This window comes from Panthera uncia, chromosome E1 (assembly GCF_023721935.1).
Source record: "Panthera uncia isolate 11264 chromosome E1, Puncia_PCG_1.0, whole genome shotgun sequence".
In the NCBI taxonomy this organism is placed as follows: Eukaryota; Metazoa; Chordata; class Mammalia; order Carnivora; family Felidae; genus Panthera; species Panthera uncia.
In genome coordinates this window covers 14,383,147-14,402,500 of record NC_064814.1, presented here as the reverse complement: position 1 = coordinate 14,402,500, position 19,354 = coordinate 14,383,147, and the positions used below count along the sequence as shown (strand labels likewise).

Sequence of the window (19,354 nt, the reverse complement as noted above, 5' to 3'; positions counted from 1 at the left end):
TAATTTACAAATGTAAGAATATAAGGGAGTGAAAGACTATTAAATATTTAATAAGAACTTAAATACAGCAAACCAAGTTTTTATTCCATATTTTCCTGGGTTTGAAGATACACATGTGTGTGTGTGTGTGTGTGTGTGCGTGCGTGCGTGCGTGTGTGTGTGTGTGTGTGTGTGTGTGTATCCATCTATCCAAATGGGCAGGAGCCCCTGAGTGTGACTAACTGTTCATCAGTTGTCATGCATGAACTTCTACAGACTGATTCTGTTTTAAATACACCTCTAACAGAGTCTAGCTTATCATAACTTCTGGTTTTTCTTATACTCGCATTGGCAAGACACAGTACTTAAGAAATTTTTAAAAAAGTCTTCATTTTGTTGAAGAGAGGATGGCCACCAGGTGCTCCATAGTTGCAAAACATTTTCATTTTGAAACTTGTATACACCTTTTAGATTGATCAATCAGATTTTTAATGTCTGTATCACCTGTTTCTTCTCATTATCTCTCTATAATACCTGTCTTCAGCATCTGTCTATTTGAAACCATATCAAGGAAATTGTGATGCACAGATGAAATAAAAGATGAAAGAATACTGTCATGTGTCCTTTTAGAAAAATGAGATGGTCTAGTTTTTTGTCACAAAATATTGCACTGTGAAGATTTTTGTTTAATAAGTAACTAGATGAAAATGCCATTTTTTTTGGTCCTTAGAAATATTCACTCATTCTTGAGTTTGAGAAAACTTATGCAGGATAACATCTGAGGGAACAGACTCTGAGATTTTACTTATAATGATGATTTTCACCATCTTCATTAGGTGCCGCTAATCACTCTGCGTTAATCTTTGGACTCACTTAATAAATATGAAATAGCTTCCTCTGTCCGTTTTCTTTTCTTTGCCGTTACGGCCAGAGAATTAAAAAAAAAATCTGAATTCTCCACTGTGTTCAGTTAAAGCTAAAACCAGGCAACAAAGATGGAGGATGTTGTCTCCAGATTTCTTTTCTACCTTCTTGAAAGATGTGGTATACTTTGGGCAACACGGTAAGAAAGCTGAAGGGTGATGTCATGGGGTATTGATTTCCACCGTTGCATTATCCCTCTGAGCACTTCCATCATTCTTTCATTTTCTTATTATTTTAATCTTTTTTAAGATAGTTAGGAATAATTGATGAGTAAAGATGACATAATTTCTAGAATGTTGAACTAGCATAATATATCTTAGATTTATAAAAAGATCCAGTGGATTCATGGTAATTGCAAGATAGAATGAATTTTATTCTATGTATTCTGTTTTTAAAAATGTATTTTCCATTTTGTTCTGTGAAAGACTTCTAATAAAAAGCCATGAAATACCAATATTTATAAACATTTGAAACTTTTCAACAAAAAACTTGAAAACAGAAATTTTATCTAAAGCACCCTGATGGTGTACTGAATGTTAAACACTAGGTGCAGGTGAGTCAAAATGTCCTGTAAAGAAGCATTTTGTAAAATCTGTTGTGATAGTTTTCACATGGCTATAGGTATCTTTGGTGCTGTTTTAAAACTTGCAGACAGTTTAAATATGACACTGTTAATGATAAAACTGAATTGACAAAGAATTTCTAGGTAGATATTAATCTAGCCAGCTTTTTCAGTTACACCTTTTCTCAATTCTTATATCCAGAAAGGGCTTGGTATACTCAACTAATGACCCCATGAAGGGTAGGTGTGTGTTACATAATAAGGAAAGGCATCACCTCTGTGATTCTGGACAGTCCAGGCTGACGGAGATGAACACTTACATATAGGTCAAACTAGTTAAATATAGAACAGCCGTTATCAAAGGCAGTTGCCAGGGGCGCGACGGCATCAGCTTTGTTTCTATGGCGGAAGACTTTGCAGATGGTAAGAACAGAGCTAGAGGCCAGTGAACTAAAAAGGATTTAAACTCTTTGGTAAAGGGCTTATTGATGAGTCAGCTGTAATCTGTGAACATTAATCTTGACATCTTCCTTACCTGACTCCTAATTTATTGCAAGAAGAACTTACCTTTATTTAAGTAACACACCTGTAAAAATTGATGTGGTTGTACTGACTAGGTTGGGGAAGGCACTTGATGACAGGTCACAAGATTAGTAAGGTTGTGAAAAGGTCAGAATTAATACTGAATTATGTGTAAGACGGATTGCTCCTATGATCCTACAGTGTTCCTATTGTCTCTGGCTTCCCATCCACACAGATGACTTTTGAAGTTGGACTGAGAAGGAAGTCATGATTCCAGTGGCAACATAAGGCACACTGATAGCAAAATTCATACTTTTTTTTAGCAGCTTTTTGTTTCATGCTAAATTGGCAGGCAACCTTGAATAAAAATGTCTTACGAAATAATGTAGAATCTCAGTTTTTTAGTGGCAAACAGCAGCGACCTTGTTTTGCACCAAATATGGCAAGAATACCCCATCATACAGAAGTGTTTGGTAAAGCTGAGGGTATAGTTCCAATTAGAAAGATGATAATCATTTTTGGTGTTAAATTTTTTTTTAGGCGACAGGCTATCACTTATCATCAGACATCTGTTCGGTAAATATGACTATATTGAGAAAACAAGTTAAATTTTTTTTCAGATTTGAATTTAGTTTTTAAAACATTGGTGGAAAGAGAACAATCTTAAGTAGCGTTTAGGAAAAAAAAACTAGTTAAATTTTGGAAACCTTGATGAACATAAGACTATCATCTTGCATAGAATTGCATTAAAGAGTGAACAATATTCCAAATATGAATAGTGAAGTATAAGTATTATAAGATACTTTATCTATTTTTAAAAATGTATTATTATGAAGTAAAATTGACTTTTCTAGTATTCAGTTTTATGAGTTTTAACACATGTATAGTTTCATGTAACCATCACCAAAGTCTAGATATGGAACATTTATCATCACCCCCCCCAACCCCTACTCAAATTCCCTCATGCTGTCTCCTTATGGTCACTCTCCCTTTGCTAATAACTCCTGGATACTAATAATCTGTTCTCCATCCCTAGAAGTTTTGTCTTTTCAAGAATGTCATATAAATGGGATCGTAGTATGTAACCTTTGAGACTGGCTTCTTTCACTTGGCATATTGCCTTTGAGATACATCCAAGTTGTTGCATGTATCAGACATCTCCTTTTATTGTTGAGTAAAATTCCATTGTATGGATGTACTATAGTTTGTTTATCCATTCACCCACTTAAGGGCATTTGGGTTTCCAGTCTGGAGCAATTATGAGGAGAGCTGCTATATACCAAGGAGTGGAATTTCTGGATCATAGAGTATTTTATCTATTTGTGATTTTAAAAAATACTTTACATATTCAGGTTTGTTTTAGACCTAGTCTAATTTCAGCTTTGGAGCTGTTTTTCTTTTCCTACTTCTGATGTAACATTTCACCTTTCATCTTTGTGATGTTTTCCTGATTCTCTTTTTCTTCAGGTTGCCTTTACTGTAGACATCATATGGTATTGCAGCCCAGAACCTTCTTGCTTTTATATTTCTCCAGTTTAATTATGTGATTCATCTTCTTACAGAATCTAGTTTGCCACTAGATTCTTCTTTACTGCTTGTAGATGACTTTCAGATCTATCTTTCTCTCTTTTGTCTAGTTGCATGTATCTTTTTTTTCCTAGAGGTCATTTCTTTATATATATATATATATATATATATATATATATATATATATATATATTTGTTTGTTTTTTTATTTATTTATTTATTTATTTATTTTGAGGGGGAGAGGGGCAGAAAGAGAGGGAAAGAATCCCAAGCACACTCTGCACTGTCAGTGCAAAGTCCTACACTGAGCTCGAACCCACAAACCATGAGATCATGACCTGAGCTGAAGTCAAGAATTGGATGCTCAACCAACTGAGCCATCCAGATGCCCCTGGAGGACATTTCTAATTAGATGTTCTGTTGACACTTTAATATTATTATAGTAGAAACTTTAAAAAAAATTTCTTTTGCGTCTTTTCATTCTGCATCTTTCTTATCCTAACTACAAGGTATTTCTTATCTTTGTTGTCACTTCCCCCTTCCACATGCAGGCACTAATCAAATCTAGGACTTTGTTTTTTTATTTTATTTTATTTTTATTTTTCTGATTTTTTTTAGAGATAGAAGGCTCACATGATCGAGGGGCAGAGAGAGAGAGAGAATCCCATGAGGGACAGAGAGAAAGAGAGGGAAGAGTAGAACTTTGCTTTTTTAGTCATCACCACTTCTATTACCAAAATAAACTTACAGATTCTGTTTACCTTATTTATGTACCATTGTTTCTCGCTGACCTAACTGCAGTCTTATTATTATGAAGTAAAATTGACCTTTATCTTCTGCAGTTTCTTTGTCTGCATATGGTATAGTTGTATTTATAGCTATGTGAAAGGGCTGAAGATACTATCTGGACTGAAAAAAGGGTTACAAACTACTTACATAGCACCAAATTAATAATAGGAGTTATTTCCAGCTAGTTGAATTTTGGATGATTGTGATTTCTTTACATTTTTTAGTATTTTTCCACATTTTGTATAATCATGTATTTTGCAAATAGAAACAAAAATAACAGTTTTAAATACTTTTCTTTTTTAATTTTTAATTTTTTAAAATTTACATCCAAATTAGTTAGCATATAGTGCAACAATGATATCAGGAGTAGATTCCTTAGTGCCCCTTACCCATTTAGCCCATCCCCCCTCCCACTACCCCTCCAGCAACCCTCAGTTCTCCATATTCATGAGTCTCTTCTGTTTTGTCCCTCTCCCTGTTTTTAGATTATTTTTGTGTCCCTTCCCTTATGTTCATCTGTTTTGTCTCTTAAAGTCCTCACATGAGTGAAGTCATATGATATTTATCTTTCTCTGACTAATTTCACTTAGCATAATACCCTCCAGTTCCATCCACGTAGTTGCAAATGGCAAGATTTCATTCTTTTTGATTGCTGAGTAATACTCCATTGTATATATATACCACCTCTTCTTTATCCATTCTTCCATCGATGGACATTTGGGCTTTTTCCATACTTTGGCTGTTGTTGATAGTGCTGCTATAAACATGGGGCTGCATGTGTCCCTTCAAAACAGCACACCTATATCCCGTGGATAAATGCCTAGTAGTGCAATTGCTGGGTCTAGGGTAGTTCTATTTTTAGTTTTTTGAGGAACCTCCATACTGTTTTCCAGAGTGGCTGCCCCAGCTTGCATTCCCATTTTTAAAAATTTTTTAATGTTTGTTTATTTTTGAGAGAGAGACAGAGACAGAGCGTGAGCAGGGGAGGGGCAGAGAGAGAGGGAGGCACGGAATCTGAAGCAGGCTCCGACTCCAATCATGACTGAGCCAAAGTCGGATGCTCAACCCACTGAGCCACCCAGGCGCCCTAAATAGTTTTCAAAGAATAGTTAATATTCAGGAAAATACAAGATTCAGTGAGCTCCCAATTTTTTAACTAAAATAAATTTAAAATATAAAAATAAATCTAGAGAATGTTAACAGCATTTATCTTTAGGTATTATATAGTATATATCATAGGTATGATAGGACATAGTTTATTTTTAACTTATTTCTATTTGTTTTACAACTTCTGCTCAGTTAGTATCTAATGCTTTTATAATGAAGTAAATATTAAAAATATTATATCCTTTTTAGAGGGTTAATGAATACCAACCATATCTAATCCTGAATCACATGTACCCATCATTTATATTAACCATATGTAAGTCAAGTTTTCACATATTCTGTTAATCTCTGATGGGTTATTTTTGTTGTTGTTTTTGTTGTTTAAAAAAAAAGAAAAGAAAATGTATAGAGTATACTTCCTTCTTTGGTTCCTAATGGGAGACTTAAATACTTGACTATAAATTGTTAGAAGGTCCATGTTAACTTAACCTAGTGAATTATTAGCATTTGGAAGTATTTGCATCTATTAAAGGTTCACAGTACATAAAATTATTTTCTTGTAATAATGACTCTATATTCAATAAACTCAAACAGAAATCACTATGCAGAAGAAACAGTACCCCCTTGACTAGTCCTTCTATAAACTGTGTCTCTGTTCTCACTTTACTGTTAGGAAGAAGTAATCTGTTTTCATGTGATGTAACAGAATGTGAATCGTGCTCACTTCCTTCCCTCATCTGCCCCCTTTCCAGGTGGCCTCCGAGTGGAGTTACTGTTCACAGCCGTATAGTGTGACAAACAAACATTAAACCTGCTGCAGCTGGGATAGTTCTCTCACCAAAACTCAGGGAAAATGGGAGGGAGTTGCCCTTCACTGACTTAAGACATGGATCTGATAATTATGAATTCTTCTTTCAAATAGTGAGAGAAGAAATGTGTGTCATTGAACAGGTTGTTATTTGGTGGGCTGTTCACATTCATCAGTAAATAATGTGTAGTTTTGTTTTATGGCTATTAAATATGAGGTTCTGGAATGCCTTTGAGAGCACAGCAGCCATGATTGATTATACTTCCTGTATTTATTAGTCAAAATGCAGCAAAATCAATCTGTGGAAGCTTTGTTTTGCTTTTTTTAAATTAGTTTGTTTAATAATATATTCAAGTTATGACCTTTAATATAATTTCTTCCCTTTCTAGCTTGGTGCTAACAGTGGTTTGCACATAATCATCTTTGATGAAATTGACGCCATCTGCAAGCAGAGAGGGAGCATGGCTGGTAGCACAGGAGTTCATGACACTGTCGTCAACCAGTTGCTGTCCAAAATTGATGGGGTAGAGCAGCTGAACAACATCTTAGTCATTGGTATGTTTGCTTTAAAAAAACAAAAGTTCTATGATTTCAAAAACATGAGATAAATAGGTTCTGAATTAAGATCTGAGCAGGTTGTAATTACACTGTACTGCCCATGTTTCCAAATTAGAATCAAGTGATATTGAAGAATTTGACTGTTTTAATGTCTGGCCTTAATAGGACAAATAAAAGATGGGTTTTAGTGACTCATGGGTGTATGCTTACAGCTCAAAGATGAAAAAGACAGCAGAGTGTAATGCAGTGGTTTTCAAATTGCATCCTGTAGGCCTCCAGGGGCCCCAGAGGTGCCTCAGGGTCTGTGAGTGAGCTTCAGATCATGTATCCCAGTGGTAACTTCTTTTAATTGCTTCATGTACTCAGATTCTTCTTCTCCTCCTCCTCCTCCTCCTCCTCCTCCTCCTCCTTCTTCCTTCTTCCTTCTTCCTTCTTCCTTCTTCTTTCTTGCTTCTTCTTCTTTTTTTGAAATGTTTTTATTTATTTTTGAGAGAGGGAGACAGGCCGAGCATGAGCTGGGGAGGGGTAGAGACAGAGGGAGGCACAGAATCCGAAGCAGGCTCCAGGCCCCGAGCTGTCAGCACAGAGCCCAAATGTGGGGCTCGAACTCACGAACCGCGAGATCACACCTGAGCTGAAGTCAGACGCTTAGCCACCTGAGCCACCCAGATGCCCCTGTACTGAGATTCTTCTTAAGATGACTTTAGAAACAAAACAAAACAAAACTTCTGCTGCTTAGGAAGGTTGAAAACCATTGGCCTACGGAAAAGGAGAGGGACGTTGAGGTTGGACAGATTACATTCACATACATTGCCCCTCTCTCACTTTGATAGGCTACTTATCCTCTCTGAACCTTACATTCTCTTTTTAAATATTTGAAGTTTTCATTACATTTATATTTCATTGGCAGTGTAGTGAAATACTAAAGCAGAGTCTTCAGGTATTTTCATTAGAACAGATCAAGAACAAATCATATTTTTATTTGAGAATAATTGACTTTCTATTTGATGTTTATAAAATGTCTTAGCTTGTTTGAGAAATCATTATTCTCAATTACTGAAGGGACATTTTATCTTATTTTTCAACTTTGTTGTTTTGTTTTAAAATTTGTGCTCAGGAATGACCAACAGACCAGATCTGATAGATGAGGCTCTCCTTCGACCTGGAAGACTGGAAGTTAAAATGGAGATAGGTAAGCAGGTCTGTCACCGATTGGGAGAAGGGTGTATGTTTAGAGTTCATTAGTAAGAGCAAAGTCATGTAACTTAACACTAGATAGAAAAGTTGTATGTTGTGAGGAGCACAGGTTTACCTGCTTAAGTACCTATCAGAAAAGCATTAGGATTATAATAATTTCTATTTTATTTTCAATTTTATCAGGCTTACCAGATGAGAAGGGTCGACTACAGATCCTTCACATCCACACAGCAAGGATGAGAGGGCATCAGTTACTCTCTGCTGATGTAGACATTAAAGAACTGGCCGTAGAGACCAAGAATTTCAGCGGTGCTGAACTGGAGGGTCTGGTGCGGGCGGCACAGTCCACTGCTATGAACCGACACATAAAGGTCAGTAAAATCAGGGTGCTTGGGGGGCTCAGTCGGTGGGGCACCCGACTCTTGATTTTGACTCAGGTCATGATCTCACGGGCTCATGGGATCAAGCCCTGTGTCGGGCTCTGCGCTGGCAGCATGGAGCCTGCTTGGGATTCTGACTCTCCTTCTCTCTCTGCCCCTCTCCCACTCACATGCACTCTCTCTTTCTCCAAATAAATAAACATTAAAAAAAAAAAAAGGTCAGTAAGATCACTAACAAATTAGGAGCCTGCAGCTCTATAAATACTGTGTCAATATTCTTTCCTTTCACATGTGCCAAGGGCTATGGTAATGCTGACTTTTGATAGAGAAGAGACATGGTAAAAATAGGAATAGTCGGTTGCCAGATCTTCAGAGTAGCAGGAAGAAATGTAATGGCGGCATCTGCCCCATGGTAACCACTGACACATTTGCCTTCGATTGACGCCATCTGATAATGACACGTGAAGATGAAGATTTCGAAGGATTTTATTTTTAATGTTTGTGCTATGTCGTAACGTGTCATAGGAAATTGTGTTCTCTACAATGCTAGAATTATGGGGGCTGCTTCATTCAGCACATACACCGACTACCTGCTATTTTCTGACTATTAAGCTGGTGACACATCATCATATGTTTGGCCATGTCTCTCATGGAGCCACGAGCTCCATGACCTCGCCTCTCAAGGAATTTAGAGTCAAGCAGATGGACCTGTTTGCAAATTAGTATAATAATGTTATTGATATTATGATAGAAATACATACGAGGATACTTTTATGTTGATAAAATGCTTTCGAATCTTTATCATTCCTTCTCCTCTTTAGATGGATGGATGACTCCCAGATTGCCGTCTCATCTCTTGAAAGTTTCTTTCTCCCACTTTCAGATTTATACTAAATATCTCTACCTGGGTGTTTTATCAGGTCTCAAATTTAATATTCCAAAACCAAATTCACTGTCTTTTTTTTTTTTTTAAGCTACTTTCCTTCTTGTTCATATTTTCCTGTTTATCCCAAGTTCCCAGGCTTTAAACTTCAGGATTCTCTTTAATTCCTGTCACTCCAGCGTGTCCTACATCAAGTCGTTTGGCAAATGTCGCTTCTGTCTTGGCAGGTGTCTTTCAGTTTCTACCCACCTTCTGTTGGATTAGTCTTCCTGTTTCATACTGTTGTGCCCTGCAGAAGCTTTCAGCACAAAGTACAGACTTCTTAGCCAGATCTTTAAAGTCCTCTAGATCTGACCCCGAACTAACCTTTCCAAATGTGTTCCCAGTTCTTCTCCATACTTCAGCCAAACTGAAATACTACTCACTGGTCATCAGACATTAATTTATTTTTTCACTTTTTTGCTTTTGCAGAAGTCTTTACGGTCTGCGTTTACTTACCTTTTTAATACCTAGTTCACATGCCACCACTTTCTTCAAACCTTTTCTGATTGTTCTCCTTCAAGAAGTATGTACTGTCTTCCTTCTTGAGGTAGTAATGTATCGCTTTGTGGTACCTTCAGTTGACTTTGGTTCACCGTAGATTAATTCGGCACCTACCCTCTGCCAGACGCTGTGCTAGCAGTTAATGCTACACCTGAAAGAAGTAAACCAACCGCCTGCCCCTGAGCAGCTCACAGTTTAATCTCCCCATTCAGGAACAGAAAGTACAGGAGAGTTAAGGAAGTGAAAGCGTGTCAGAGCTGGTCAACTTGTGGGGTGAGAGGATGCTTCACAGAGGAATTTCTGGGCGGATGTGTTTCTTGGTGGTATAGGACATTTTAGGTAGAGGGCAAAGGAACAGAGACACAAAATAGCATGGTGTCTTAGGGTAATTCAGTATCGCTTCAGCATAAAAGGTAGCGGAGGGGAGGTAGAGAGAGACGTTGTGAGGAACAAGTCAGGAGACTAAAGCAGGGAGTGGAGCACAAAGAGCCTTTTATACTGTGCTAAGAAGTATGGACTTTTTTCCTGTGAGTAGTGCTAAGCCATTGAAGAGTTTTAAGAATAGCAGTGACATAGTGCTAAAACAGAAGCTCACTCTGACAGCTGTGTCGAGTGGAGTATTGAGGAGAGTGGAGTTGGCAACATCCTATCACTCGTTCTAACCTGAGGATTAGCAAACTATGGCCCGTGGGCCATATCCAGTTAACCACTCATTTTTTTATATAATGTCTTCTGGGAACACACCCATTTATTTATGTGTTATGTATGGCTGCCTTCATGCTACAATGGTAGAGTTGAGTATTTGCAATAAGGACTGCATTGCCCACAAAGCCTAAAATAGTTACTGTCTCATTTTCTACGGAAAAAGTTTGTCAACCCCTGTTCTAGACTTTAAGTCCATATCTTATTCATGTCTGAATCTCCCCCAGTGCCCTAAATAGGTCTAAATACTGAGAACAGAGCAGGTGTTTGGTAAATATTTCTAGTAAACTCACGTATGTATTCTGAATTAAGCTCTACCTATAAGTCGTAATTTCCCTACATAATAGAAGTGACTTTGTTCTAGCTCAGGGATGCCAAAGGTCAGGATAGTGTAGAAATATAGTACTGGGTCCTTCATAGAATGGATCCATCCATCCATCCATCCATCATTCCTTCATCCTTCCTCCTTGCTTTAAGAAATGTCTTAGAAGGGATGGGGACTTCAAGAAAAATTGTGTGAATGCTATGAAAATTGTTCCCCACCATACTGATCTCTCAGAACACATCAGTGCATCTTGGTTTAATCCACAGTGGCTCGTGTATTATCAGAGTTTTCGTATATGCACTGGCCACCAGATTATTTTCTTAGTCACTTGTAATTTTTACCACAATAGTCCTAATCCAAAATGTCATTCTAAGCCATTGTCTCACAAAGAAACACACATTCTTCAAGCATGTGTTGGGTTTATCTACACACGAGGCAATGAGGAATGTTGGAAAGATCACAGATTTTGTAGTCAGTAGGTGTGGCTCTGCATTATAATTCTTATACTTTATTTCTGTCAAGGGGAAATAACTACTTACCTCATCAGGTAAGTACCTCATCAGTGAAAATTAAATCAGATACTGTATATGGAAATGCCTTACAGACTAGATAAATGTTAATTATTTCCAATTTCGTTATTATTGGCTGGTTTGAGAGCATACCATAAATATCCTTTCCAGTGTCTGAGTTTCTGAGTTTGTTGACTGTTTGCAGTTACAGTTTTTTTCACTGTAAGTGTTAGTTACCACTGTACAGAGTATGTTATCCTTCAGATTTGCAAGTAAGAAGTAGTGCAAATAGTTGATTTTCTTTCCTTCACTTTTCCCATGTTTTTGCTTTCAAACTTAAGGTAATGCATATTGACTTGTGATCAGTATCTTTTGTATCAAACAGCTTTTAATTTTTTACAGTGTTTATGAAATATCTAATACAAGGGACTTCAGGGAAGAGACTTATAGGCCACTAACCCTTAGTCCCCAGAAAGAAATAACGTGAACATCTATTATTGCCTTTTCTGCATTTAAAAAAATCTGTCATCAAAACACTGTTTTCACAACAAGACTCCTCAGCTGAACAAAAGGCGTCCAGTTGTAGTATTTCCATTGCTGTAGATGTTTATAGCTTTGCTAGTAATGATTGAGGAATAAGTGTTTAATTTGAAGCTTTTGATCTAAAGTTGAGACAGAACTTTAAAACATCCATAGCATTCAGCTGTTCGTTCTAATGTCCTGTTTCTGCATTATAAAAAGCCAGTATTGGTTTTATTTTGTTTCCTTTTCAAAAGATTTCGGCTTAAATAAACTCAGGTGGACTCAACTAAATGAGTCTTCCCTGTTAGACTGTTTTCTTCAAGTTTTCTGAATCAAGTGGAAAATCCAGTCATAAACACCTGATGTGCATGTCATTTGTACTTGAACCCATGTTTGTGGTCAACTGAAATTCGTATGACATTTGGTTGTTTTTCTCTTGAAAGGAATTTCTGCTTCAGGTAGAAAAGACTCATAACCCAAATTTCTTCTGCTCTAATCGGTTGTAAGGAAGTAAATTGAGGACATGCACGCACACAAAACACACAGACACTTTCCACCTGAATCAAAGCTCTGATTTATGCTTACACAATTTCAATAACATTATTTCTTATTTTCTGTAGAATTTTGATTGATTAAGGTCATTCTGCCCTTAATTTGTGAGGAATGATAAGAACTTTGAAAGGTCAGATTTAAAAGGTTATGAAATTTAAGGGTGACCACTTGATAATTTGCTTGTGTTGAAATACAAGCTTATTAGTTTCTGCAGGTATAAGTTGAAAGATGTTGCCTCTTCTATATTGATTAGCTGTTATAAATAAAATGTAGAAAAAAGTCACAGTAATTCAGACAAATGAGAAAAGGTTTTCTGAATGAGGAAACATTCAGAATTGTAGAATATTTTACTTTATTTTATTTTATTTTTTTAATTTACATCCCAGTTAGTTAGCTTATAGTGCACCAATGATTTCAGGAGCAGATTCCTTAATGCCCCTTAACCCATTTAGCCCATCCCCCCTCCCACAACCCCCTCCAGTAACCCTCAGTTTGTTCTCCATATTTAAGAGTCTCTTATGTTTTGTCCCCCTCCCTGTTTTTATATTATTTTTGCTTCCCTTCCCTTATGTTCATCTCAGAATTGTAGAATATTTTAAAATTAGATTTTACCAATTTTGACAAAATAGTAAAAGTTAGCTAAGAGAAGTCCTTAGGAAACTTATTTTAATGAAGAGGTAGGAATAATTTAGAATATTGATTGTTTACAATTAGGTAACTTCTAAAATTCCTGTAGCGCCTAACAAAAATTTGTTCTAAAATAACTCCCCTAGCCATCTAATTTACTTTTAATTCATTGAGTGAGCCCTTTCTTAATGGCAAAAAGACAAGTTTCACACAGTTTCAGTCCTGAAATCTGTCATACTTTTTGGCAAATGTGGAAAGGTAAGATTTTCCCTTCATATTGTTATATATTTCTATCATTTGAATTTAGTTTCACTAGCAGAGGAAATCAGCACATAAAACATCATAATAAAAGTTCAGGGCTATATAGAGCGGGGACATTTGGAACGAGGCTGGTGGCTTCACTGGGGTTTTAATGTGATTCTGTCAGAGCTCCTTCACTTCCACCTGAGAGTTTACACCTTGTCAAATCCTTTAAGATGTGTCAAAAAGTTTTAATCAGAGTTTAAAACCTTTATGTAAGATTACCTGGGAAGGAAACCTTATATCCCTTAGTTAAATTATCCTACCCTTAATGTAAGAAAACGTACAGGCTTGTGTAGGATAAAATGAGATAATGGGTATTATGAAATGAGAAAATATATGCAAACATACTTTATAACCTATAAAGCACTATAGAGATGTCTATATTGTGAACTGAGCATTATAATTTTTTTCATAGAGGTGCTGTTTCCTGTAACACCATTTCCTTTCTTTAACTTAGAAATGTGAAGTAACTTAGAAATGGCACCTGGGTGGCTCAGTTGATTAAGCATCTTACTTCAGCTCAGGCCATGATCTCACGGTTCATAGGTTCAAGCCCTGCATCAAGCTCCTTGCTGACAGTGTGGAGCCTGCTTGGGATTCTCTCTCTCTCCCTCTCTCTACCCCTCCCCTACTCATGCTTTCTTTCTCTCTCCCTCTCTCTACCCCTCCCCTATTCATGCTTTCTCTCCCTCTCTCTCAAAATACATACATACATACATACATACATACATACATAAATGTATGAATAAATATTTTGTAGGAGATTCCAGATGCCAGATTATATAGGGAAAAGTGAGAAAGGCTGTCTCCAATACCCCTTGTCTTTCCCTCTCCAGAGGTAGCCAACATTTGGGATGTATCTTTATAATCTTTTCTCTACATTTACAGTCATACAGATGTGTGCTTTTTAAAAAAGATTTTAATGGAATTATTCTACAGTTTATATTTTTCACTTGGCAATATATATTGGGTAACTTTCCATAAGTATGCACAAGTCTTCATTATTTTGGACAAATGCACAGTATTCTAGAATATTACAACAATCTAAAATGTAAGATCCATGAGGGCAGGAACCCTGTTTTGAATTGTTATGTCTCTAGTGTCCAGAACAGTGCATAATAACTATTGTGAAAATGCTTGCCTATGCCTCCCTAAGTATATGTGAGAATCATTCTTTAGGGGAGACAGCTGGATATGTGTTCTCTTCTTGTTTCTAGTGTTGCTAGTGAGAGATATGCCAGTTTTACTCTGGTTTCTTTGCAGGTAACCTGTTTTTGTCACCAAAAAGTTGTCTAGGACTTCTCTTCACCTTTGGTGTTCTGATAGTTTATAGCAGTGTGTCTAGACAGATGTGGGTTTTTTTCATTTATCTAATGAGCACTCATTGAATCTTTTAAACTGCAAAGACACTCCTTCGGTTGCAGAGAACATTTTTTCTTCTGTCTCTTATTGTTCGTTTCTCTATCATCCTTTCTCTTCTCTCCTTCTGAGACTCCTCTCTGTTAAATTTTTGGATATGTCTTCTATGCTTTTTAACCTTTCTCTTTCACTTTCTGTCATTTCATGGGATTTGGGGCAGGAAGGGAGATAAATAAATGTATTCTGTTTTGCTGTCTTGATCCGGTTTCTGACATAGTTCCTTTTATCCCCTTAGTCTGACTTTTTACAAGATGTTTGTCATTTCATTTGTCTCAACAATCTGTTCCTAAAGGAACACGACTCGTGTTTTATAATAATCAATGGAAGGTTAATATTGCTTAATTTACTTTTGTTTTATAGTCAGATGTTTTTGAAGATACCTTTTTTAAAAAACACAGTGCCATTTACAAATTAGACTCACTTGCCTCGTGCTCTTGGGAGTGAGCCCAGTCGCGTTAAAAAATGTGCTAGTGTCTCAATCACTCATCAGGTCCAGGCAGCTCCAAGTGCTGATAAAGGCCTTGATGCTTCTCCAGATGTCTGTTCTAAGTGCTAGCTCCAGGTGCAGTAAGCAGAATATTTGGAGCTGGCACAAAGTATGAGCACAAAGCAAAATTGTAGGACCTTGGTCTTCTAGAATAATGGTTCACAAACCTAGCTGAGCATTAGAATCACCCGTGGCACTTTTTAAAACTGTAAATGCGTGGACCCTCTGTTGAACCTGTCAGATCAAAATCCTGAAGGGAGTGGGGCTGGGCTTCTGTGTATCTTTAACGGCTCTAGAGGTTATTCCGTATGTAGCCAAGGATGAGAACCACTGTTCTTAGAGACCTTTTGCATGTATTTTCTCCTCCTTGTGCCTTATTTTGAAGGAAAAAAAACCCAAAACTCTCCAGCGTTCTTTGGTCCAAATGTGTCCTAATGTACGTAACTGGTACCCTCTGGTAGACACTTAATTTGCTTCTAATCTTCTGCTATTACAAATTACTCTAACAGATATCCTGATACATGTAACTTTGCATACATTTGTGGATATACTCCTGGGATAAATCCCTAGAAGGGGAATTGTTCAGGCAAAAGTTATGTATGTTTGTGAATTTGAGAGAGATGTCTTTTGTCTGTGAAAATATGCTTTTTAAAAAAGTCCCTAGGTATTACATTCTTAGACCGAAAATAGTCTTAAATCTTGGAAGGCCTTACATTTTTGTTTTCATTCCTGATTAGGCCAGCACTAAAGTAGAGGTGGACATGGAGAAAGCAGAGAGCCTGCAGGTGACAAGAGGAGACTTTCTTGCTTCTTTGGAGAATGATATCAAACCAGTGAGTATGGATATTGAGTGATGGATAAACTAAAAACAAACAAACCCACAATCGCCATTTTACCCAATATTCTGTGAGGTTATATGGTATGTACTTTTAAAAATCAGGAAATCTCAGGATTGGAAGTGTCCAGTAGGAGAAATATTTGCACATTAATGCTGATGACTGGGTAATTAGTACTTAAATTGAAATTATTCCTCATGATAGGGAGATCACCATCTCATAACACTTGGTACTCTCGGACTTCATTTTTGCCATTCAGTCGAATGTAAAATGAGCTCTCATTTTGGCCTTGATTTGCAGTTCACTGATCACCTATGAATTTAAGTATCTCTGTGTATGTTTATTGGCTATATGAGTGTCTTCTGTGAAATGCTATTCATGTCTTTTGCCTGTTCTTCTGTTGTATTATTTATTCTTTATTTGGTCTGTTCAAGTTCTTTATATATTCTTAATAGTTATGTGTTGCAAGTATCTCCTTTGAAGACTAAAATCAATTTGTTTTAGCCCTGTCTACTTTTTTATGACTGTTGTGACTTTTAAATATAAAATAATTACTTTAACTTACTGAGCATTGGAAATGATTTCATCTTTTGCTGTTATCATTCATAATAGTTACCAAAAATATTAGAGCCCAGCCTAACTGATCTATTCCAAGATTTTTTTAATGACAAATAATTGGGCTACCAGGAAGGAGAAGCTGAGATAACTTGCTTAGTTAAGTAATTAATAACTTCCTTTTATTTGTTCCAAGGGTCCAGGGGATAAAACAGAAAATATAATGACAGAATGAGTAAGGAAGACTCATATATATGGTTAGCCTGGAGGGTCACTGTTTCCAGGTTCAGGTATCTTAAAGCTGCTGCTATGAAGCTTACAGCATATACTTGGAATAATTAAAGACAAAAAGCCAGCCAATCTGTATATTTCCTTCAATAGCCATTCAACAAGTGCTTACTAGACTCCTCCTTTATAACTTTTTACAGGGCCATCAAGTTTCTCATATCCAAAACAGGGAATGATAACTTTCTTCTGTGCACAGGAATCAAAGGACTAGTGCATTCAAGGACAAAAGCGTGGTCTGCAAAATGATTTGGTGGCAAAGTAACAGAGTAATGAGACCACTGTATGTTGTTGAGACAGTATTACAGAGGATGACTTTCTGTGATGTGCAAGTTCTAAAGAGCTGTTAAAATCATTCCATATGTTGGATAATGAAAAATTGACTTTTTGAGGGATGTGGTAAATTTTTAAAATTTGAAGTTCTCAAGATATGTGACCTTTAGATTACGTTGAGTTATGTTTTCCTACTCATTTCTTCACTTGTTAACCTTTTAAAAACACAATTCCATTAAGTCGTGAAGTACTAAAGTTACTGATTACCCTTGGCAGCTGGTTTGGTGGGAGTTACAATTTAAAGCTAGAAGTTGCAAATGAAGAGGGATGTGATTTAAGCTCTAATATGTAGCAAGCACACATAAAATTATTATATATAGTGATTGCTTTTATTTCCTTTTTCTGATACTTTAGTCTTTCCTTGTAGTTGCTCATTTCTACCTCATTCTAAATCTTACATTTACACACATAAACTTACCTTGGTGCCATTTAACTTATGTCCCCCACCACGAAGCTGATGTGGACAAGATCTCCTCAATGCCATTTCATTTCCCATTTTAATCCATGACACCGACAGTCAATGTCAGGATAGTGTCTTTGTCTGCTGAGCCAACTGTTTCTAAGTTGTAAGTCCATAATCTGTTTCTCTCTTTGTTCTTAACAGAAGGACACAACCAGTGTACTCCTTATAGAAACAAGCACATTGGAACCTACCCTTTCTCAGGGGTTACAAGGGCTTGGGCTCTTGTAGAATCTGACCCTAGAATCTTTGTTTTATTCTGTTAAGTCACCCAAAACAGCTTCCTCCCCACCACCGTTGGGTAAAAGTTTAAATGAGAAATTATAAGATAATGGTTTTTTGTTTGTTTTTATTTGCTTTTCAGGCTTTTTACGTTAATGTGGGATATTGCTCAATACTTTTAATATGTAGGAATTATTACTCATCTTTTATATTTTTGGGAATTTTAGTTTTTATACTGACACTCAAAATGCTTTAAATTATAATTTTCCTCCATAGGCATTTGGCACAAACCAAGAGGATTATGCAAGTTACATTATGAATGGTATTATCAAATGGGGCGATCCAGTTACTCGAGTTCTAGAAGATGGGGAGCTGCTGGTTCAGCAGACTAAAAATAGTGATCGTACACCCCTGGTTAGCGTCCTTTTGGAAGGTGAGAAAGAATGAAGAGATGGCATTAAAAGTTTAAAAAAAAAAAAAAGCACTTTTACAAAGTTATTTATTTAGCACATTCCAGAAAAATGAATTTTTTTCAGTTTAAAACCTATTCATGATCTAAAAATAGCAATCCAGTTTATGTACCAATATTGTACACAAATTAAAGTTGGGTGGGGGGCATGTTACTGACGAATGATAGTAACTAGTTTTCTTGTAGAATTGCATTGAAACTTCTGTTACTTAATAGACTGTGTGATACCACATAGTAATCAACTTGATTAAATAAATATTCACTAAATATTATGTAGTACGCTGTATGATACCACATAATACTTAATTCAATTAAATAAGTATTCATTGAGCAAAATGTTTTAGGTATTGAACCAGTTGCTGGGGATATAAAGACATTCACAGAGTTCAGTCTGGTCATTAAAAAAAACATGTAAACAAATTCTTTTTTTTTTTTTTTTAATTTTTTTTATTTTAATGTTTGTTTATTTTTGAGATGAGAGGGGGACAGAGCACAAGCCAGGGAAGGGCAGAGAGAGAAGGAGACACAGAATCTGAAGCAGACTCCAGGCTCTGAGCTGTCAGCACAGAGCCCCATGTGGGGCTCGAACTCATGAACTGTGAGATCATGACCTGAGCCGAAGTCAGACCCTTAACCCACGAAGCCACCCAGGCGCCCCCATGTAAACAAATTCTTAACTATAGTGTATATGTGAAGGTGTGTGTGAATGCAAGTCATTTTGCACAGGATGATCAAAGAAAGCTAAAGGTGGTGTTTAATTTAGACTTGGAAGGATTAGTTAGGAGTTTGCCAAGTAGACAAAAAGCTAAGGACATTCTGTTCACCAGTTAACTTGTTTACAGTTATGATTAGTACAACAACAGAAAAGTTTGGTGAGTCCACATGACAGAGGAATCTAACTCCTTTCAAAGGTCTGGGAGTGAAAGCTCCCTGAAACACATTAAGCCAAGACCTGAAGGATGAGAAACT

At 36.6% G+C, this 19,354-nt stretch overlaps 1 protein-coding gene across 2 annotated transcripts in view; it reads left to right on the top strand.

Annotated features, from left to right (window-relative positions):
* NSF (N-ethylmaleimide sensitive factor, vesicle fusing ATPase) overlaps positions 1-19,354 on the top strand; it is a 147,778-nt gene that overhangs the window by 82,534 nt on the left and 45,890 nt on the right. For both annotated transcript variants that reach the window (XM_049637588.1, XM_049637589.1), the window contains exons 10-14: positions 6,608-6,773; positions 7,894-7,968; positions 8,157-8,344; positions 15,963-16,058; positions 18,193-18,349. In XM_049637588.1, the coding sequence (XP_049493545.1) occupies positions 6,608-6,773; positions 7,894-7,968; positions 8,157-8,344; positions 15,963-16,058; positions 18,193-18,349 (682 nt within the window). The remainder of the gene's footprint in view (positions 1-6,607; positions 6,774-7,893; positions 7,969-8,156; positions 8,345-15,962; positions 16,059-18,192; positions 18,350-19,354) is intronic.